Below are 20,800 nucleotides of genomic sequence, written 5' to 3' on the forward strand. Positions count from 1 at the left end.
CAGTCTCCGTGAAGGCCACTACGGACGGCGTGATACTGTTGCCCATATCGTTCGGGATAATGTGCACATCTCCCTTCTGCCACACGCCCACAACCGAGTATGTCGTGCCGAGATCGATACCGACGCATGGCGCTTCCACCTTCCCGGTGCCGTCCGGAGCGGCCACCGCCACCACCACCGCGGACAGAACCAGCAGCGCCTGAAGGAGCATAAGTGACGTTAACTTCAGTTTGGCTGAGTTGCCGCTTTGTGCGCTTAACTTTTCTCTTTCGCCGCTATGCAAACTGGGAGAGAAAGGAGGAGTGGAAATGCAGGAGAGGCGGAACGCAACAGTGGGATTCCACTCACAGCAAACAAAGAGAGCGGCAAGGCAAGAAGCCTCAGTCGATCACAATCGACAAGACGCACGTCGCTAAAGCGGAAAACGCGCAGTGCCGCACCAAAAAAGCGCTCCGACCCCACAAGCGAAGCACACACGAATGCTGCCCACTCTCACGCACACACATCAGGCAAGATGACGCAACGAGAGCCGTCCACCTGCCCTCGCACCGCTCCAGTAGCAACGCAGCCTGCTCGCAACCGCCAAAAATATCCCCATGAACAACTCTTTCCCACACACGCGCACAAAGAAGCCCGCACAAGCGCTGCCAATCGAGAATTATTTGGACCATCTGCCTCTACACGAAGCACGCAGCCACAAAGAACGGGCGCCCGCAGCATTGGAGCAAAAGCTGGGGCATAGAAAGGTGGCGTGACGCCCATTACATCCACCGGCAAAAAAACAAAAACACCGCAACACACAGAAGCCATACACAGAAATAAAAAGGTTTCCAAATGTTTTTTTTTTTTCTTTTATCAGCGCGTCTAGCTATTAATTGCCATCTGAGTGCCGAAGAGGTGGTCGAGCAGCGACAAAAGTTTCCTGCTGTGAAGCAACTGCCATTGAGAGAACTTTCCGAGGCGAGGGTCCTGTTCAATGTCCAATCTTTGGCGCACAGCCAAGGTGCCTGGACATTCTAGAAGCAGATGGTGCAAGGTTTCCTGCGGGCCAATTGGCGTGCTTGTGGAAGCAGGCTGATCCTGCGGTAGCAGAGATCGCCTCCTGGCACTGCTGTTTCGATGTCGAGTGGCGTCTGGGTTGTGTGCGCAGCGACTTCTGTGCTGTGCGGTGCTTCTCCGTGTGGGGAAAACCATGTCACAGAAATCGCATTCGGGTTCGGGAAGCGGTCGAGGATGTTCCGGATGAAATGACCGACAGTGACTGACGAGATTCGAGAATCCCGTCAATGTAGAATCACAGTACGGACATTTCTCCTTCCGACGGCGTGTGACGGTCCGTCTCCCCACAGGAAAGACGTCTTCCTCCCTTGCCGACGGGGGAACAGTGTCCGTCCCAGGTGCAGTTGGGTCGTTGTTAGAGCGCATATATGCAGACTGTTCTGGTGAGATGTTGCAGAAACGGCATTGGTTCGTGCAATCTCTCACAGCCCAGTATAGTCGACCCCAGAGCTCAGATTCCCCGCACCTTGCCCTTGCGAGGTGAACCAGTTCTTGACGGTGAAGAACTTCCTGAGTGATTAGGTCCTTGCCGCTGAGATCTGATGGCCTTGTGCCGCAAAGCAAGTAGCGGTGAGTGTACTGACGAATGGTACTACGCCACTTATTGGTGAGCAGGGTACTAAAACATGTCAGCAGATCCGTATGTCATAAAGGTGCAATTCCATGTTCTGTGTATTGTCCAGTCTCCATAGTCTGCGTCGCATACTGATCTGCAAGCTCGTTAGCATGTACTCCACAATGCCCGTAACAAAACTGCAGGTGCACAGACCAGCCAGCACACGTCAGTGTTAATAGACGCTGCCAGATCTGATCCTCCGTCCAGTCTGTCTGACTGAGCGGGCCCTTGTTTAAAGCCGCAAGAAGAGACTGACTGTCTGTAACCACAAGCAGGGTTTTATGCCTGTGTTGGATACGAGGGATAATCAGCCTTTCTAGGGCTAGAAGCAGCGCACGGGATTCCGTCCTGTAGCTGCATGGGCGTGTGCCGCAGTTTATACTGGCCTTTTCTATTATCTCCGATGAATTGAGGGATGAAAGCAGTATTCCAACCCCGGCTGACTTGGGAACGTCGACACCGCCATCCGTCGCGAGTATCCACGAACGATGGCTGTGCAGCGCTAGAGCCTCTTCGCTGACTCTGCGCTTTTCCCGTATCAGCTCTTCCTCGTCAGTTATTGAGTGGTCTATCGGAAGTTCCACGCCAATGGTGACCCGGTGTGCGGAGGCCGCAAACCAGGGAGGAATGGAGCTGCGAAAGAACCGCTCTTCGCGTGGTGAGCTCTGAGTGATGCCATAGTCCTTTGTGTACGCGTCTACGAAGGCATACAGCTCGTCCCAAGATAATGGCGAGATGCGGAAACCTGCGCGAGGCGGTGGCTCAGGAAAGACGTCTCCGCATCCAGTCCATCTGACATGCGCGTGTGTTCTCAAATATGGAGAGCCGCGCGCGCAGGCAGAGGACATGGAGCGGCGGCATATTAGCCTCTAGGAGTGCGGATTCCGGGTCGACAGTGCTCGGAACTCCGCTGACAATGCGCGCCAGAGTTGCGTACGTCTTCTGCATCTCATTTTCCGCTGAATCCGTCGCTACTGCCCATATGAGCTCGCTGCCACAGCGTAATTTGGAAGCACCATATCCAATGACGAACGTGCGTAGGTCATGTGGAGATGGTCCCGCCTCTTTATGCGCTATGCAGCGTAGCTGCGATATCCGTTGCGAAGTGGCAGCGCATTGCTTGGAGGCCGCCACATTTAGCGTCAGTCGTGGATCGAGATCCATGCCAAGAAGCTTCGTAGTTCGCGATGCCCTCATGGTCATGACTGGGATTTTACATCCAGCCACTACCAGGGGCCACTTTCCTTCACGATCATAATCTGACTCCGTGTGCGTGGAGAGTGTGAACCAAGCGGCTTCACACCTTGACGGGCTAATGGCCAGGCCATTTTCCTGACTCCACGAATGCAGTTTTTTAAGAACCATGTTGGCAGTGGGAATGGCGTCTTCCCGGGACTGCCCCTTAACGATAATAGAGAGGTCGTCCGCATACATGTCTGCTGTGACACCCGCAAAGCTGTTCAGCAGATTGAGAAGTGGGTGTACGTAAAGGGAGAACAAATATGGTCCCAGTACGGACCCCTGAGGAACTCCTCGCAGCATGGGACGCCGATCGCTGTTTCTATTACCAACTCGTGTCTTCGCGTAGCGACCACATAGAAAGTTTCTAAGCCACCTTCTACAATTCACCCCCGGAATATTGGCCAGCAAGCGACTGAGGACTCGATGATCTATGGAGTCAAAGGCCTTGCTGGAGTCAACCAACACCAGCAGAGTCCAATGGGGCCTTTAGTGGAGTTGATTACCAATACCGCTCTTCTTGGGAAGGTTCACTTGGAAATAATGATTTCTATTATGCTCCACTTCGTGTATCAGGTGTGCCAGCTGCATCGTCGTGGTACGCATACTACGATATGCATACTGGTGGGGGTGAGGCGTCCACACCCAAAGCAATCTCTTCAGTACCATTTTCTCAGCAACCTTACTCACAATGGAAGTAAGGCTGATGGGTCGATATGACTCAAGCAGTTCCGGCGACTTACCGGGTTTTAAGAGTGGGACGATGGTAGCGCGTCTCCACTCAGCCGGGATCGTACCGGTCGTCCAGCTGTGGTTAACGCAGCGAAGAAGGAATCGAAGACCCTTTGACGAAATATGTCGCAGTGCCTCACTGTAGACTTCATCCGGTCCGGGGGCCTTGCCATACGGCGTATTACGTAGCGCAGCAAGCGGTTCTGTAGTGATTAAAGGGTGCTTCAAGAGGGGAATAGAAATAAGCAGCTAAACCAGATGTAGTGGCAGATTCTTTGTTATTCTGTGGCTCTGAACTAGATGAGAATGAAAAAACTGAATTAGATGTAGCGGCAGACTCGTAGTTGTTCTGCTGCCTAAAAAGAGAAGAAGAAACAATGCCCAAAGATGGGTTCTGTCTTTTGATGCCTTTGGAAAACCTAACTGCCTTGTGAGAGGGATGAAGTGGAAAAAAGATGCGATTGAGAGCATTCGCTGCTCTCCTTGCTGTTTTGTAAGTGTGTTGACCATCTCCCAACAACATTGATGTGGGAGATGGAAGTGATGCCTTTTTTCGTCCGGAAATGTATTTCCATGCGAGTGGTTCGCCTGGATTTAACTTGCTGATGCGACGTAGATACGTGTTGCGCAAGCGCTCTCGGAGTAGGAGGAAGAATTGACTCCTTGTCCGTTGCATTTCTGCCTCACGGTCGGGCGTCGGTAACTGTAGATAGCGGGCCTTGCTGTCTGTAGCAATCCGCTCTGCCTCCATGAGAGTGTCGTCCCAAAGCCTGGGACCATCCTTGTGCATGCCGGGGGTGCAATGTCGTCGATACAAAGTTATAAACGCTCTCGTGAAAGATTTAATGACGGTGGACTGCTGTTTATAGTTGTATGCCGGAAGTTGTGCGTCGAGGTCCTTGACGAATAAATCCCATTTGCACTTCCCCCAACTGTAGAATATCCTAGGTGCCGAAGGTATGGTATCCATAAATGCCTGATGCAGCGTGAATGTTAGCATGTAATGATCAGTAAGCGGCGACACAGAAGCTGACCAATCTGACACAGTCAAATGCTTTGACCATGTCAGATCGATACAGGATCGTTCTCTCGTGCCACGAGCATACGTGATCTCACCAGGGGTGTTAACCAAGGTGAGTCCCGCATCCGTGCACAGTTCTAAAATTTCTGCAGCAACCTCGCTTGGAGAAGACTCCAAGAATGGCTCCCACTGTGGGTGATGCGTGTTGAAATCCCCGCACAGCAGGAGCGGCGACGAGGCTGGAAGGCAGTTTACTAACCGCCTGAAGGATTGCGTTACTTGCGGTGGTGGTCTCATATAGGCACTCGCTACAATAAGATCACGGTTCTGGTCCAGAGCAACCTGGACCACCACCACTTCAAGGCTGGTGTCATGCTGGGGGATGGTGAGAGGTATACGCTTGGAGCGGAGAGTTTTCCGCACCAGCACCGCCACACCGCCTCCCTTGCCGATGCGCGACTGTGCATAGAGCACATAATCTCCAGTATGCATGCTGGCGATCTGCTCTGACGACTTCCAAGTCTCCTGGATGGCTATTATGTCTGCTCCTTGCGCCATTAATGTTGCGAGTTTTGACGGCGTGAGGCAAGAAACGTTCATCTGGAGTACTGCTATGGGGCCTGGGTGCTGCTCAATTTCTCCGCTTAGCAGTGGCTTTTGTCGTTGCGCGTCACATACGGCACGCAAACAGTATGTATAGCGCTGATAAGCGCCGATGGAATTCAGCAGCAGGCGCTTAGCTTCCTCCCTAGCAAAAAGTAATAGACCCTGGCACCACGTTGAGGTGGCCGGCTGCGCCACTAGACAGTGCAATTCCAGGGCCACCCTCGTCCTCCAGCTCAATGCCCTCAAGCGTGGAGCAGTTGTGGTACTCACGCGCCATTGCCTTCGTCTTCGGCGTTGAAATCACCGACACCCTGAGCATCCCACGCACGTTCGGGACCTCGGAAATCATATTGAACATCAGAAAATCATCAACATAAAACCCAAGAGCATGCCCCAACTCGTGGGCCGCTACACGCACGTCTTCATGTGTTAACGTTATTTGCCTCGGGTCAAAGTTCACGGCGGCAACAAACGGACGACCATCATCCATTCTGAAGCACGGACCCGCCCACGCGGTTAGACCAGAACTCGGAAAAGCATTGGCGTAGAGAATCATGTCGGCGCCAGCCACACCCACCGTGTGGTGCTTGTGTGGGATGGTGAAGTTATCGCACATCCCCAGACCGGTTCGAGGAATGAGGACGGGACCCGTCACGGGCCTCACGGAGAGACGCTCCGCGTGCAGTTGAATGGCGGCGGGGAGAGTTTGCCCCAAAATAATGCTCCTCCTCTCCTCCGTCAACACGTCGTCCGCCTCGCATGTTATTGCGCGGCCATCGTGGTCAATGCGCAGATCCCCCGCCGCAGTGCAGTGCCTCAACGGATTGTGCATGTCCTCCGCGGACACCCTGATGCGGATCGGAGCCCAGCCATCGTCCCCATCCTCGCTGGCGGCGGTGTACGCCTGCACGGCGCCCTGTCCCCGGCGCGGCACCTCACGCACCACCGCAGTCGGCAGCCGGCCGTATTTCTTCATCATCGCGTCAAACCCACAGCGGTGCTTCACTGCACGATCGGCGGCAACGAAAACACCGGCGCAACACACCACCATTATGAGCCACGGCAGCAGCAGTGGCAGCAGCGCGGTGTGGCGTGGCTGGCGCATGGCTTGGGGACAATGTGTCTGTTCCTGGGGTGCGGGCAGCAGCAGTGGTATTAGTCGTAGTGGTGGTGGTAGCACAGACCTTGTCTGCGGGAGGAGAAGCAGAAGGAAGAGGAGAAGAGCAGAGGGGCAGCACTACAACTTACCGCAGCGCACACACAGACAACAAAAATAAGCAGAGCCTCCAAATAAAGCCGAAGCACGGAAAAATGTTCTGCAGCGCTGCTGGCCAGATCCCGAACTGATACGCACAAATAAAATAGGACGGGAAAGAAGAGGGCCATGGAGAGGCAGCGGCCTCGCCACATCCTCAATTTTTGTCCCAAGTATATCTATGTATTCTGACAGGCACTCTCGTGCCACAGTGCGGTTTATTCGGGTTGGAGACATTTATTACCTACGAAGTGGAACACTTTGGGCTCCTCCAGCCACAATACCTCGCCGCAAGGTCGGAACCAAAGAGGGTGGATGGCAAAAATAAAAATAAAAATAAAATTCGTCTTGCCGTTATTGGTTCCTTGATTCCTTCCGTCGGGGCCTTTCAAAGGACCATAAGGTAGGAAAAGGATCACACGCAAATATTTTCGTCGTTTTACCAGGATATATATTAAATTGGGCAGCCAGCCCTCTCGATAACATTCTTCTCACAGGCCCTGAAAAACACCAGCACCCCATCTACGCAGTGGCACGCACACGGAGTGAAGAGAGGGCACAGGAGAAAAAAGTATAAAAAATAGTCCGCGACTCAATTTCCTCCAGCACAGGAACAAGGAAATCAAATACAAGCACTTCGCACCCTCGCCATGTTGTTGCCATTGCCGCGACGGATGCATTCCGTGGTCCACGGCGAGTCCAGCGCGACTCCCCACTCCCATGATCATTCATGACTGACAAAAAGGAGGTGCCGAGTGCGTCTTTCGCTCGCCTCCCGCGTGGGGCGAGAAGGATCGCGTCGGGCAGGCCCCACAACTCACACCGTGCGCGACCCCTACACCAATGAGCTGAGCAAAGAGGACACGGCTGGGCAGTTTTGCCGCCCACTCTCAGTGCCTGCCATTCCCCCGCAGCTAAAATGAATAATAGTAAAACACAGGAGAGGCCTGTCTGCGTGGAACGCCGCAGCGAGCGCGCTCGTCCCCGCCCTCAGCACAGCAGTCACGGACCCCCCCGCACCCATTGGGTCACGGCGACTTCCCAACGCCCTGCCCGCATCAGAAGACGCACGTGGGTGCATGCGACGCTGGGACTCGTCTCCTCCCTCCAGACCACCTCGCCACCACGCGGTTGCGCATAAATTCATTCCCTCAGCGCGCAAATGTCCGTTAAGCCACGCATCGCAGGCACAAGAAAACAAATACACTCATTGTCCGTTTTTCAGAAGCGAAGAGAGGAGTAGCGCAACAGTTGCACGGTGCTATTGTTATCGCTGTGCTGCGTCTCGCGAGTGCGGGGTCGATAATCCAAGTGCACATCACGACCCTGCCGCACGCTGTTCGCGCATTTTCTTTTTTGGGGGGCTTTCGTCGCTTTTAAAAATAAATCTGATGCCCCGCACGCCGGCCACCATCGCAGTGCCGCTCGCCCCACAATCCACGCTGCCCGATAAATTTATTGGCGACAGAGCCCCGGAATCAGAGTCGCCGCGGCCGCTTCCTCGGAACCTCACCCTCGTCTCCTTCCGCACCCTCCGCGGATGTCGGGTCGTACGCTAGAGGCGGATCAACGACCGGTATTGGGTGGCTGCTGATGTTCGGGAAGGCGGTGCACACATCGGCGTATTGGGGGCACACAATGCTCCCACGCCAGGGACCCGATGGCGGCGTGACGGTTTCACCCTCCTGGCACTCGTGCCACGCATCGTCATCAAGGAACCGCACGCTCACTGTGCCGTCGCCGCATCGAGTGTCCACACAAACGTCGCCAATATATTTGTCGTCGAATAGAAGGTCCTGCCCCTTTACGCACCGCGAGTTCGGGCCAACGACACTGCCAAGCAATACTGAAGGATCGCCGTTGGTGCAACCACCATTAGAATACTCCTTGACATACGGACATCTGCTCATATAGGGGTCATCACCGCCAACTCGGGGATCAGCGAAGTACCGATACTCCTGTGGCAGGGCTTCCTCGTGCCTCATCAGGTCACAGGACCCCAGAGACAGACGGTCGTACGTGCAGAGAAGCCTTTTATCGTCGTCAAACTGGCTGCAAAACAGGTCAGGGTATTCGCTGATGCCGTCGGTCAAGCACTTCTTTTCCAGCAGCCCACAGCCAGAGTTGTTGCCCCACCACAACATCTCCGCCGCACTGTAGTTTGCCACATAAACACCCATGTCCTCAAATGCTGCAAGCGTCAGTGCCGAGTACAGCCCAACATCCATATCACTAGTCATCATCTCGTCCCTCATGTTGCGTTTCTTCCAATGCGACAGTACAGTGTCACAACCGCCCTCGTCCTCCAGCTCAATGCCCTCAAGCGTGGAGCAGTTGTGGTACTGACGCGCCATTGCCTTCGTCTTCGGCGTTGAAATCACCGACACCCTGAGCATCCCACGCACGTTCGGGACCTCGGAAATCATATTGAACATCAGAAAATCATCAACATAAAACCCAAGAGCATGCCCCAACTCGTGGGCCGCTACACGCACGTCTTCATGTGTTAACGTTATTTGACTCGGGTCAAAGTTCACGGCAGCAGCAAATGGACGACCATCATCCATTCTGAAGCACGGACCCGCCCACGCGGTTAGACCAGAACTCGGAAAAGCATTGGCGTAGAGAATCATGTCGGCGCCAGCCACACCCACCGTGTGGTGCTTGTGTGGGATGGTGAAGTTATCGCACATCCCCAGTCCGGTTCGAGGAATGAGGACGGGGCGCGTCACGGGCCTCACGGAGAGACGCTCCGCGTGCAGTTGAATGGCGGCGGGGAGAGTTTGCCCCAAAATAATGCTCCTCCTCTCCTCCGTCAACACGTCGTCCGCCTCGCATGTTATTGCGCGTCCAAAGTGGTCAATGCGCAGATCCCCCGCCGCAGTGCAGTGCCTCAACGGATTGTGCATGTCCTCCGCGGACACCCTGATGCGGATCGGAGCCCAGCCATCGTCCCCATCCTCGCTGGCGGCGGTGTACGCCTGCACGGCGCCCTGTCCCCGGCGCGGCACCTCACGCACCACCGCAGTCGGCAGCCGGCCGTATTTCTTCATCATCGCGTCAAACCCACAGCGGTGCTTCACTGCACGATCGGCGGCAACGAAAACACCGGCGCAACACACCACCATTATGAGCCACGGCAGCAGCAGTGGCAGCAGCGCGGTGTGGCGTGGCTGGCGCATGGCTTGGGGACAATGTGTCTGTTCCTGGGGTGCGGGCAGCAGCAGTGGTATTAGTCGTAGTGGTGGTGGTAGCACAGACCTTGTCTGCGGGAGGAGAAGCAGAAGGAAGAGGAGAAGAGCAGAGGGGCAGCACTACAACTTACCGCAGCGCACACACAGACAACAAAAATAAGCAGAGCCTCCAAATAAAGCCGAAGCACGGAAAAATGTTCTGCAGCGCTGCTGGCCAGATCCCGAACTGATACGCACAAATAAAATAGGACGGGAAAGAAGAGGGCCATGGAGAGGCAGCGGCCTCGCCACATCCTCAATTTTTGTCCCAAGTATATCTATGTATTCTGACAGGCACTCTCGTGCCACGGTGCGGTTTATTCGGGTTGGAGACATTTATTACCTACGAATTGGAACACTTTGGGCTCCTCCAGCCACAATACCTCGCCGCAAGGTCGGAACCAAAGAGGGTGGATGGCAAAAATAAAAATAAAAATAAAATTCGTCTTGCCGCTATCGGTTCCGTGACTCCTTCCGTCGGGGCCTTCCAAAGGAACATAAGGTAGGAAAAGGATCACACGCAAATATTTTCGTCGTTTTACCAGGATATATATTAAATTGGGCAGCCAGCCCTCTCGATAACATTCTTCTCACAGGCCCTGAAAAGTACCATCACACCATCTACGCAGTGGCACGCACACGGAGTGAGGAGAGGGCACAGGAGAAAAAAGTATAAAAAATAGTCCGCGACTCAATTTCCTCCAGCACAGGAACAAGGAAATCAAATACAAGCACCTCGCACCCTCGCCATGTTGTTGCCATTGCCGCGACGGATGCATTCCGTGGTCCACGGCGAGTCCAGCGCGACTCCCCACTCCCATGATCATTCATGACTGACAAAAAGGAGGTGCCGAGTGCGTCTTTCGCTCGCCTCCCGCGTGGGGCGAGAAGGATCGCGTCGGGCAGGCCCCACAACTCACACCGTGCGCGACCCCTACACCAATGAGCTGAGCAAAGAGGACACGGCTGGGCAGTTTTGCCGCCCACTCTCAGTGCCTGCCATTCCCCCGCAGCTAAAATGAATAATAGTAAAACACAGGAGAGGCCTGTCTGCGTGGAACGCCGCAGCGAGCGCGCTCGTCCCCGCCCTCAGCACAGCAGTCACGGACCCCCCCGCACCCATTGGGTTGCAGCAACTTCCCAACGCCCTGCCCGCATCAAAAGACGCACGTGGGTGCATGCGACGCTGGGACTCATCTCCTCCCTCCAGACCACCTCGCCACCACGCGGTTGCGCAGAAATTCACTCTCCAGCACACAAATGTCCGTTAAGCCACGCATCGCAGGCACAAGAAAACAAATACACTCATTGTCCGTTTTTCAGAAGCGAAGAGAGGAGTAGCGCAATAGTTGCACGGTGCTATTGTTATCGCTGTGCTGCGTCTCGCGAGTGCGGGGTCGATAATCCAAGTGCACATCACGACCCTGCTGCACGGCTCCCTCGCTTCTCCGGTGTGCTTGCGCAGTCACTTGCTGCTGTTCGAGGAGTCACCATCGCCACTGTATTGACGGCCACGGCAGGAACACGGGTGGACCGAGGCCAACAACAGGAGGCGTATTAAGTCTTATAAGACGGGAATATTTCCCGCTGTCGGTAGTTTGTTGTTATGGAAGGTAAGAGATGATGCTCATTGCCTGTATTTTATTTCGTTTTTCTTTAGGAGTTTTGTACGTCTCATGTGTGTGTCACGGTGAAAAAAAGGGTTATATAAAATTATGCATTCAAATTTTTACCCTCCTTTGCCAGCGGTGCAAAAAAAAAAAAAAAAAAAAAAAAAAAAACAAGTGCAATTGTTTTCCTTTCATATGCAATACAATTCCTTGTGTGTAAGGTTGATTTTTCTCCCCGTTTCTCATATTTTCAACAGTTTTTTTTTTTTTGTCTTAACTTTGAGCCCCTTTGGCGCGTGAATGTGAACTGTCAAAATATTATTATTATTATTATTATTGTTTTTGGTTCTGTGTTATATCCGTGGTACAGAACTCATGGTGTTTTTGTTTTGCTTTTGTGTGTGTGTGTGTGTGTGTTTTGTATGAGATTGGGAGGGCCGTACCTTCCTGTGCATTTTTTATGTATGCTCTGACCTTCGGCTAATTTTTATTATTACTCGTGGCACAAATTTGTCTTTGCGTAAATAATTAAGTTGTGTAGAGAGTGGAACAAGAATGTTGTGGAGGCATATTCAAGGTGTGTTAGAGAGTACTCAACATGCCAAGCAAACTTCTCCTCTCCTTTCTTTCTTACCAACTAGCGTAATGGCAACCTTTTTACTGCCCCGCCTTCGGGAAACTTCTTAATTTGCTTTATTTTACACGTATCGTGTGAATCTGCGGGCCGCGATTTCCCTCACCACGGTATTTCTTTGAAGTCCTTGAAGAACTTTCCGTACGCCCTGCTGTTTGTGTAAATGAGGTCCAAACAGCGTGCGGCGGCGTCAATCTCATCAAGTGGACACAAAAGCAACTGTTCCGCTCGCCGCTCTTTTTTCAACCTTGGCGACTCATCGGTGATCCACCCCGTATCTACGGAGTTCATAAAGATCCCGTCTTGAGCATAGTCCTCACCGCTCGTCCGTGTCATCATATTGAGGGCAGCCTTCGCCATGTTGGTGTGTGGATGCGTCACCTGCTTGTAACGGTAGAACTGGCCTTCCATAGCAGAGACGTTTATGATAAACCGTTCCTCGCTTGGTGCCGCATCTCCTTCCCGATTTAGCAAACAGGGCTTTAGCTTGCCGTTAATTATCAGTGGCGAAAGTGCGTTGATGGCCATGATCTCTGCTGCCTCACTTCCTGGCACCTCAGCCAATCGCATCATCCATGAGTTCGTCTCACGCCTGTCACTTTCTTCCGTCTGAGTGTCATAACGGTCAAAAATTAAAGAGTGCGTATCGGCGGTACGGGCTGTGGCGACAATCGACTGCTGCTTTTCGCCCGTCACGTTCTCCTCATGGACCATGTCTTTGCCGTTCGCCACGGCCTTCACATCATCCAGAAATGGCTGCTCGTGTGGATGGTGCTCGATGCGAAGGGGTTCCCCAATTGTCACCGAAGTGTGTGAGAGAAAAAATCGATGCCACTCCCCCGCTTTCGTGTCCTCGTACAAACGGCGGTGCAGTTCTTCTGGTGGGAAAGCCTCAACATGACGAACATGAGCCGTGTACTCCCTTGTTCGTGCAATGGTTTGTGCGGCGTTGTTAATGATGGCAAATATTTTTGGAAAGTGTTGCCTCACAAAGGCACAAAACTGCGTCACCAACCAAAGATCCCGGAGGTCGAGAGCGAAAAGGTGCAGCCGATCGCCCCACGTGGCATAGTCGGCCTCACGCTGAAAACGTGCCAATGCCTCATGTACAAACCGGGTAGTGCCCACAAGTCGAGCACCGCACCGCAAGAGGGAGAGGGCCATTGCGAAACCAATTTTAATGCGGCAGCCAGTGAGCAGCACAACTTTGCCACGTAGGTCTCGCGTAAGAAGTCTCTTATTAAAATTGTATTCCCCACAGAGGTGACAAAGGCTGTAATAATAAGGGTGCAACTTGTTGTACCGCACGCGGCAAGTATGACAAGCAATCCAGCGGTTTAATTGAAGGACTTCGTCAGACGGGACGGTCTGACCGGCAGCGTACATCCGCGCATCATCAAATACAGAGTAGCTATCGGGTTCCTCATCCTCCGATGTCGGTGGGCAAGTGTTAACTTTAAAAGGAGATTCTCCCCACTCTCGGACCCGACTGCTCGCATAAAGTCTCCGGGCAATGAAGAGATTCAACGACGCCTCCGCTGAAAACGTGGATGCCCCATTCCCATCATGGGAAACAAATCGGTTATCAGCCACACCCTCAGCAAGTACAGCCTCCAGGGATCTTAAAATATCTGTTGCCGGCACGATGTGTTGAACGGCACAAAGGACGTCAGTTAACAGAGAGTTCATATCACCACACTTCCGCAGAAATGATACCTTTCGAAGCAAAGTAGAGTCCGCCACAAACACATCTTCCTGTGTAGAAAGAATATTTCTTATTCCGGTGTTGTTTCTGCCATCTCTCGTGTTGTTCTCATCATCCTCTTCATTATTTTTAGTCACCTCCGCTAATTTCATCCATTCAAGACAAAGATGTGCGATGCGTAGCTTTACAACTGCCGTGTATTTTTCTCGCTGCTCAGGAGGGGTCATGGCGGGAGCGGCACCGCGAAATAAAGCAGAAGGCATTTGTGATCCAAATGCATGTGGCAAGTAACGATAGACCTGCGCCACAAGCTGCGAAATTTTTAGCCAGTCTGGTGCGGTGGGATTGACATCATAAGTCTCTTCCAGGCGAATAATATTCTCAAATGCACCAATCAATCTAATAATCTGCCGATCATACGCGGAAAAAGAGTCAAGAGCATCCTCCTCACGTTGAGTCTCCGCCAGCATGTCACCTTCGCTAAGTTCCGGGCGCTCGCAGGTGGGTTTTGTTTCCGATGGTCCTTCAATCGCCAACATTGGCGTGGTTGGCCGCTGCATCAACGCATTAAGAGCCTCCTCTCGCTCTCGTTTCATTTCCGTGCGTCGTATGGCTTCAATGTCTTGCATGCGTTTAAAACGTTTTCGTCGGCTCTTCTCCGCATTCATGATCATTTTGTACACTTCGCGGTTTTCACGTTTCGTCTTGCGGTCCCGTGTGATCATCGTGTACAGGCGGCTCTCGTGGAGATAATTATCCCCCACGAAGAGAGAGGGATTATGAAAAAGCGTACGCACTACTTTGGTCGCCACAAGCAGCTCTTCAAGCGTAAATCCCCAGCGGGCCTCACGTTCCGCAAGTGACATCGGCTTCCCTTCCTCCTGGCCATTGGATGGGAGCTCTTCCTCGGCAGAATCCACAATGCGACTCATTATTAGTCCTTCCTTTATGGATTATATTATTATTATTATTATTATTATTATTTTCGTGTTTCCTCCCTTTGCATTATTTCCATCCGTAAACGTCATGTGTGACATCATTCACAGCAAAAATAAAAGAGAAGTGCAAAAAAAAAAAAAAAAAAAAAAAAGCAGCATCTTTTTCCCACATGCCCCTTTTTCGTTTCAATTCTGTGTGTGTGTGTGTAGGAGGCGGTGCGCTCCTCCAAAGAAGGTAAACTTATCCTCTCTTTCTTTCTCTCTCTCTCACGCCATCCGTTTTCTGCTCATTTATGTTGACTTACCACGTAAACGAATTACGTGCTGGCTTAATGGATAGATAAGAGGAGAAATAATAATACTTGGGGCCACGAGAAAATCATCAACAAAAACAACAACAACAAAACATGCCTTCCTGCCCTTTCCTGCAATTGCTGTTTCTTTCTGCACGTGTGTGTTCGTCCCCTCCCCTCATTCTCTCGTACGCCTTTTTTTTTTTCCTTTTCTTTGCTTTGTGTTTTTTTTTTTTCTCCGCCTGGAGTGTACGGACGCTTCCCGTTGAAGCCGCGGCGTCCATGAAGTGCAGACCATCTCCTCCCTTCGATCACCACCACCCCTCACCGCCGCCCATGCCCATGCCCATGTTCTCCATCATCATTTGCTGCATCATTTGGCTTTGTCGCATCTGCTGCAGTTGCTTGCGTCGCGCCTCTTCGTCCTTGGCACGGCGTTCAGCAATTTGCACGCGGTACCGCTCGAGGAGTCTCTGCACCGCGGCAGTGCACTGCGGCACGCGGGCGAGGAGTTGTACCAGCATTTCAGCCCGGTCACGCAGCATCTTCTCTGAGGCGCGGCACCATATCTCAAATAAGCCTGAAATGATGTCTGTTTTATCCGCCAAGCACGTAAAGAACTTTGCGCCGTGATGGCTGTCGCACATGAGTAATACGATGGTGAGAATGGAATTCGTAACGCGTGGGTCACCATTGACACTGAGATGCTCGGCGAGGCGCTGCAAGTTGTCCTCTTCCGCTAATTCCTCGTGGCCGATCCCGGCGCGAGCGAGATAACGGATGTTGAGAACGCAGTGCTCAACCACACCCTGATTGCTGTGCTCCAGCAAACGAAGAAAGTATGACATACCGCTTCGCCCTTCAACACCCCGCCCCACAGCCAATGCCCCCACGCGCAATGCACAGACATTCGCAAATATTCCTGTGAGTGCATCCAGGAAAAGGATGGGGCTCTGTGGATCGAGAAGACGCAGCATCTTCACTGTTGCAGGGATGCAGGCCAATGCATAGGCCCCCTCCGAGCCCGGTGGCACGTCGGTCTCCAAAACCACTTCTGCATCGTTGACTTGTGTAAGTGTTTGTAAAGCCTGCGCTATTTCCTCCATGAGCGCCTGTTGTCCTTGACGATGTGCCTCGCTCAGTGTCGTTAACAGCGTGCGGTAGCCACCCAGCATGTATAACTTGCGGCAGCCTTCCGCGTCAGCGCCAAAGACACGAACAATGGCTTTAATTGCCATGCTTACCCCCACCACATTCGAGCCGTCCTTGCTAAGAGTGGCAAGGCGCAACAGCGTCCCCCCATGCCGCATTGCGGACATCCTCGACGAGTCCTTCTTTTGAGCTGCATCTTCCTTTAGCTTGTTAAGAATGACCTCAGCCGCTGCAGCACGCTCCTCGTCCGTCTTTGCCTTACGAAGAGCTGTGAAGGGGGTATCAAGAGAACAAAGAATATTATGGCGCTCATGATACAGCGAGAAAAGAGAGGCAGCGGACAGTGCGGCAACGGTGCCATGGAAGAGAAACTTCCACACTGCCGGATTGATCGGAGACTCCATCGTGACAAGCGCAGAAGGGAAAATACGCCTGTTTCTCAGTCCTATAATGAATGTATGGGTGCAAAGGCAACTTCTCCTCTCCCTTAAATTCCCTGAGACTCTTCTGCTTTTATTAATCAGAAGTTATTATTATTATTATTATTATTATTATTTTAATATACGTGTGTATGGAGCACACGATTAAATAAAGCTGCAGACTACTTGACCTTGAGTTGTGGTACACCAAAGGAGATTAAAAGGGAGGTGGAAAGAAAAAAAAAACGACATAAAAAGAAGAAGAAGAAGAAAAAAAAATAGTACAAAGAAGCCCTAACAGAGTCAGTAGCAACAAAACAATGATACAGAGGAAAAGAATATCATTGCGCCTTCCCCCAACACACACACACACACAAAAGCTCCACCAAAAACTTCCGCCACCTACACAACCGAGGTTACATACAGGTGAGGAAAATCACACAAGGACGTACTGCACAAGCTTTTCCTCCAAGATAAGTTTCCCACCACCCCTCTTCGTCCATTTCTTAGTCAACACACCACTCTTATGCGTCCTCCCATTTTAAAGATACGGTGCCACTGGCCTTTCCGCTGCTCGCTCCTCCTCGGACTTCACCAGACTATTCTTGTAGTTCAAGTAATCCTCTCGTTCGATCGTGGCCTCTTCTTTCCGGTTGGCAAGATAGTACCGCATAAGCTGCTCCTTGTCAAAAATAGGCTTTGGCATAATCTTAGAGTTTTGCCGCAGTGACGGTGGCAACAGGCCGGCCTTTGCGAGCAGGGCCCATGGTCGCATGGACAACCGACACCGTTTCACGCCAAACCAGTACTTGAACGCATCCACGTCAACGGTGGTCAACATGAACAAGTGTCTGTCTTGCGCGACTGGGGTGTCGGGTGACCACAGAGACTTCTGTGGGTGCGGACAGTGCTTGCCGAGGTAGTGCAGCAAACGGGCATCCGAGTTGCGACGCTTGTGGGTGTGCTCTACAAAAAGATCATAAGACTGAAACTTCCACACAACATGGTGGCCACGCATGCGGATGATGGGTGCACCAGGAGCTCCCCACAATTGTGGAGTGCGTCGTTTGATGATGGCTCGAGCCCTAAACAACGAGGTGAAGTGAAGCATGTCGTTTGCTTTTATTGTGTTGTTGTTTTTGTTGTTTCCTTTCTTCCTTCTCCTCCTTTACAGTTACCGGATTTGATTCAAACCCCCCAGGAGCCGTGCTGGGCAGCAGCTTAGGCCTCCACACACAAGTACACACGGCACTCCCTATTTTTTCTCACCACCCCCCCCTCCCGAAGAAAAAAAAAAAAAAAAAAAAAAAAAAGGAACAACAAACTGAGAAACAACAAAAACGACAACAAACGAAAGTAAAAGATAGTGCACTCAATATATATATATATAAACAAGAAAAAGAAAAAAAATTCCATCTGGAAACATACTGCGGGAGAGGCAAAGAGAAAGAAGGAGTATTCAAAAAGAACAGAGGCCCATTCACAATTTTAAAGTGGCAGTGTTGGTGCTTCCCCCCTGTTCCTGCCGTCTAACCAAACTCTTAAAAACAAAACAAAACAAACAAAAAAAAAAACCAACCCTGTTCACAACTCACAATCATTACTCTACTACTACGGTTTAATAGCATGCAAACAGACTTATATTTTGATTCTTCGTAACCCAAACAGAATGCCAATGGCGAGCGTTGCATAGCCCATAAAGCCGGGGGCAATGCCACCAGGCCCCAATTTTGTAGCAACATAACGCATTCGATTTTCAATTAGAAAATTAAGGTCCTCCTTGTTCAATTCCCCATCCCCGTTTACGTCCGCCAGCTGCTTCACCTTTTCTCGAAAGGCGGCTTCCAGCAAATTCTGATTCACAAAGTTAAATTGCGCCAAGTACTGAAGTCCGCTGTAGAAAGTGACTGAGGATGAAAGGATAAGAGTCTTGCTTTGATACAGACGGTGTGCCATCCTGCCAGCAGCAAGCCCCATTGTAAAACCAAAGGCACATTGACCCATAAAAGGAAGTACCCCGTCCAAAGTGCCCTGATGGTGTCGAAGGAGTTTTTTTAGGTCCCGGTCATACATGATTTGGAAATCGCGCGCAGTGACACGTCCATCCCCGTCAGCATCCAGGCACCTCACCAACTGCGCGGAAGCAAATTTCCCAAAATCGCTCTGCAGGAAGTCCTGGAACTCCTGGTTTGACCACAAGGGGCTTAACATGGCTTTTCCCGCGTCCACAAGGAACTCAAACAGGGCAAATGATCCATTCTCGCTGCGCGGCTTGCCCAAAGAAAACACGGTGTCAAGAGCCTCCTCCAAATCCTTCGTGTTAAGTCGCTGATTCTGCTCCAAGGATGATGGTGGCGTTTGCGACTGCAGTTCTGACGTGCGACCACCCATCGCTGTATACCCGCAAATGAAAAATATTCCAAAAACAGATCTGCACACACAAATGCAATCGATAACAACAATAAAAAAGAAAAACCACGAAAATTCTTAAAGGAAACAGAAACGACAAGTATGCAACAACTACAGCAACAGGAAATAATGATAATAATAACAGCAGAGAGAGAGAGAGAAACATGATGTATTTTCTTCGTGTTGCCTCCATCATCACGTGCATATTTTTTAATTTGCCAATAGGGAGTCCAAGACGACCCCGCACTATCCATCATCATGAATTACTGACGAAATAAGGGTGGAGTTGTGGAAAGCGCTCTTCACCCGCCTCCTGCACTCCTCCTCGCAGTGCCCCTTTGCTTGACGGCATTTCCTCGAGGGATGCCGCCCACGTGGTGGCTGGTCGCTGGACGAGAGTCAAACAAAAAAATGCCGTTGAACCACTCCGTTGCGCAAAACCCCTAAAGGCCCTTGTGCCGGCGACCCAATCCACCCCAAAAGGTCTGGGGCGCTTCGTGGGCAGTGCGCGAGACACGAACTCGCCCATAAACGCACTTCCTTTCTCACGACGCACGCAGCGCAAACAATACGAGAAGAAGGTACGACCATCATTATTATTAATATTATTCCTCTCATTGGGTGTGTCTGCCAGACGCATGCTGGCCTAATGGATTCCTCCCCTCCCTTTTGTTTGCTCTCACACAATCTCTCTTCAAAAAAATAAAATAAAAGAAAAAAAAAAAAAAAAAAGGTGTTTTTCAGTGCAGTTTCCCCACCACCACCTTTTCAGGGTGTCATGCCCTCCTTCTCCTCCTCCAAAATGATGACCGTCAAACGTGAGACCACCAACACCAGCTTTTATGATGTCTTGAAACATGTCTGCCGTATAAATGGGCCCCTGGTGCCTTCATGTTATAAATAAATAAATATTCTTTTAATTTTTCCCCCTCTTCATTCATCTCCTCGTTGTCACTTCTGTTTTTTTTTTTTTTTTTTTTTTTATCTTCTTCGCCACCCGTCCCTTTCAACGCTGCTACCGCGTCCCTGTCTCTCTCACAACTCATTTTCTCTCCATTTCTCTTCGTTCAATTTTGGCAATGTCTTCCGCGCCTTACCCCACTCCCAGGAATACTGCTAATTTACATGCATCCGCCACCCTAAAGTTGCCCGTCGACAGAGAAATAAATAAAATCGGCAACAGCAGCAAACAAATCAAATAAAAAAAAAAAAAAAAGTGGGGCAAAGCAAAATAATAATAATAATAATAAAGAAAATAACAGCCAAAGCCATATTTTTATACGCACGTACACACACTCCATGGGTGCGTTCAATAAAGAAGGAAAAAAAAAAAAAAAAAATGGAAAAACACACGATTACCCAAAAAAAAAAAAAAAAAAGAAGAAAAGAAAAGAAAAGAAAAAAACAACACCCTCACGACATTTTCGGCGTCTTTTTCTTTTTTAAATTTTCTCAACTCTTTTTTTTTTTTTTTCTTCTGTTTTTTATTTTTATTTTTATTTTGTTCTTCTTCTTCTTGTTGGTTCTGTTTGTGCCGGATATTCTATGGTAAAGTAATAGTGATCATCGTGGTATTGAACATAAAGGAGCAGCCTTCAAGCTGTGGCCTAATCTACATCAGTCAAAAACGTACCGAAGTGCATTACATCGATAGTTACACCGTTTTTCAATCATTACACACATTTATTTATTTATTTAGTTTTTTTTTTCTTTTTTTTTTTTTTTTAATTTTCGGGCGTGTATGTATGTGTCTGTATGTATGCACGTGTTTATGTACATTCCCACTTCTTCTGACACTCCACATCCCCCCCCACCCCCTTTTTTTTTCTTTTTTTTTTTTTCCGGGGTTTCTCCTTCACACCCGTAAAATTCCCTCCCC

The 20,800-nt window shown here is 50.7% G+C and overlaps 6 protein-coding genes and 1 pseudogene across 6 annotated transcripts, besides 28 other annotated features; all 7 read right to left on the reverse strand.

Moving 5' to 3' along the window:
• On the reverse strand, positions 1–211 carry Tc00.1047053508813.15 (heat shock protein 70, putative; the record flags this gene model as incomplete). The annotated part of the gene is made up of 1 exon (XM_805044.1): positions 1–211. A coding segment is annotated over one exon (211 nt), but the record flags the coding sequence as incomplete, so codon positions are not given.
• Positions 1–1,445: a sequence feature (heterozygous, Esmeraldo-like haplotype).
• Positions 838–5,470: a mobile genetic element.
• Positions 1,446–11,008: a sequence feature (areas not merged during assembly with more than two copies in the genome that could not be assigned to a particular haplotype).
• Positions 5,470–6,378, reverse strand: Tc00.1047053508813.30 (annotated as a pseudogene).
• Positions 6,762–7,029: a mobile genetic element.
• Positions 6,849–6,870: a microsatellite.
• Tc00.1047053508813.40 (surface protease GP63, putative) lies at positions 8,007–9,710 on the reverse strand (the record flags this gene model as incomplete). The annotated part of the gene is made up of 1 exon (XM_805039.1): positions 8,007–9,710. The coding sequence occupies one exon, from the start codon at positions 9,708–9,710 to the stop codon at positions 8,007–8,009; it is 1,704 nt and encodes a 567-aa protein (XP_810132.1).
• Positions 10,094–10,361: a mobile genetic element.
• Positions 10,181–10,202: a microsatellite.
• Positions 11,009–14,049: a sequence feature (heterozygous, Esmeraldo-like haplotype).
• Positions 11,514–11,542: a microsatellite.
• Positions 11,688–11,712: a microsatellite.
• Positions 11,768–11,788: a microsatellite.
• On the reverse strand, positions 12,108–14,642 carry Tc00.1047053508813.50 (oxidoreductase-like protein, putative; the record flags this gene model as incomplete). Its single annotated transcript, XM_805040.1, has 1 exon — positions 12,108–14,642. The coding sequence occupies one exon, from the start codon at positions 14,640–14,642 to the stop codon at positions 12,108–12,110; it is 2,535 nt and encodes an 844-aa protein (XP_810133.1).
• Positions 14,050–18,381: a sequence feature (areas merged during assembly that could not be assigned to a particular haplotype. This can correspond to areas where the two haplotypes were merged or to regions with more than two copies in the genome that were merged during assembly.).
• Positions 14,667–14,694: a microsatellite.
• Positions 14,777–14,800: a microsatellite.
• Positions 15,137–15,177: a sequence feature (T-rich).
• Positions 15,253–16,497, reverse strand: Tc00.1047053508813.60 (hypothetical protein, conserved; the record flags this gene model as incomplete). Its single annotated transcript, XM_805041.1, has 1 exon — positions 15,253–16,497. The coding sequence occupies one exon, from the start codon at positions 16,495–16,497 to the stop codon at positions 15,253–15,255; it is 1,245 nt and encodes a 414-aa protein (XP_810134.1).
• Positions 16,621–16,649: a microsatellite.
• Positions 16,723–16,804: a sequence feature (A-rich).
• On the reverse strand, positions 17,054–17,623 carry Tc00.1047053508813.70 (hypothetical protein, conserved; the record flags this gene model as incomplete). The annotated part of the gene is made up of 1 exon (XM_805042.1): positions 17,054–17,623. One exon carries the CDS (start codon positions 17,621–17,623, stop codon positions 17,054–17,056), a length of 570 nt encoding a protein of 189 aa, XP_810135.1.
• Positions 17,797–17,825: a microsatellite.
• On the reverse strand, positions 18,151–18,903 carry Tc00.1047053508813.80 (hypothetical protein, conserved; the record flags this gene model as incomplete). The annotated part of the gene is made up of 1 exon (XM_805043.1): positions 18,151–18,903. The coding sequence occupies one exon, from the start codon at positions 18,901–18,903 to the stop codon at positions 18,151–18,153; it is 753 nt and encodes a 250-aa protein (XP_810136.1).
• Positions 18,382–18,698: a sequence feature (areas merged during assembly that could not be assigned to a particular haplotype. This can correspond to areas where the two haplotypes were merged or to regions with more than two copies in the genome that were merged during assembly.).
• Positions 18,699–20,800: a sequence feature (areas merged during assembly that could not be assigned to a particular haplotype. This can correspond to areas where the two haplotypes were merged or to regions with more than two copies in the genome that were merged during assembly.).
• Positions 19,618–19,653: a microsatellite.
• Positions 19,816–19,846: a sequence feature (AT_rich).
• Positions 19,882–19,904: a microsatellite.
• Positions 20,152–20,171: a microsatellite.
• Positions 20,236–20,326: a sequence feature (A-rich).
• Positions 20,381–20,439: a sequence feature (T-rich).
• Positions 20,621–20,647: a microsatellite.
• Positions 20,740–20,762: a microsatellite.

The sequence above is a fragment of the Trypanosoma cruzi genome, genomic scaffold (assembly GCF_000209065.1).
Source record: "Trypanosoma cruzi strain CL Brener 1047053517069 genomic scaffold, whole genome shotgun sequence".
NCBI lineage: Eukaryota > Euglenozoa > Kinetoplastea > Trypanosomatida > Trypanosomatidae > Trypanosoma > Trypanosoma cruzi.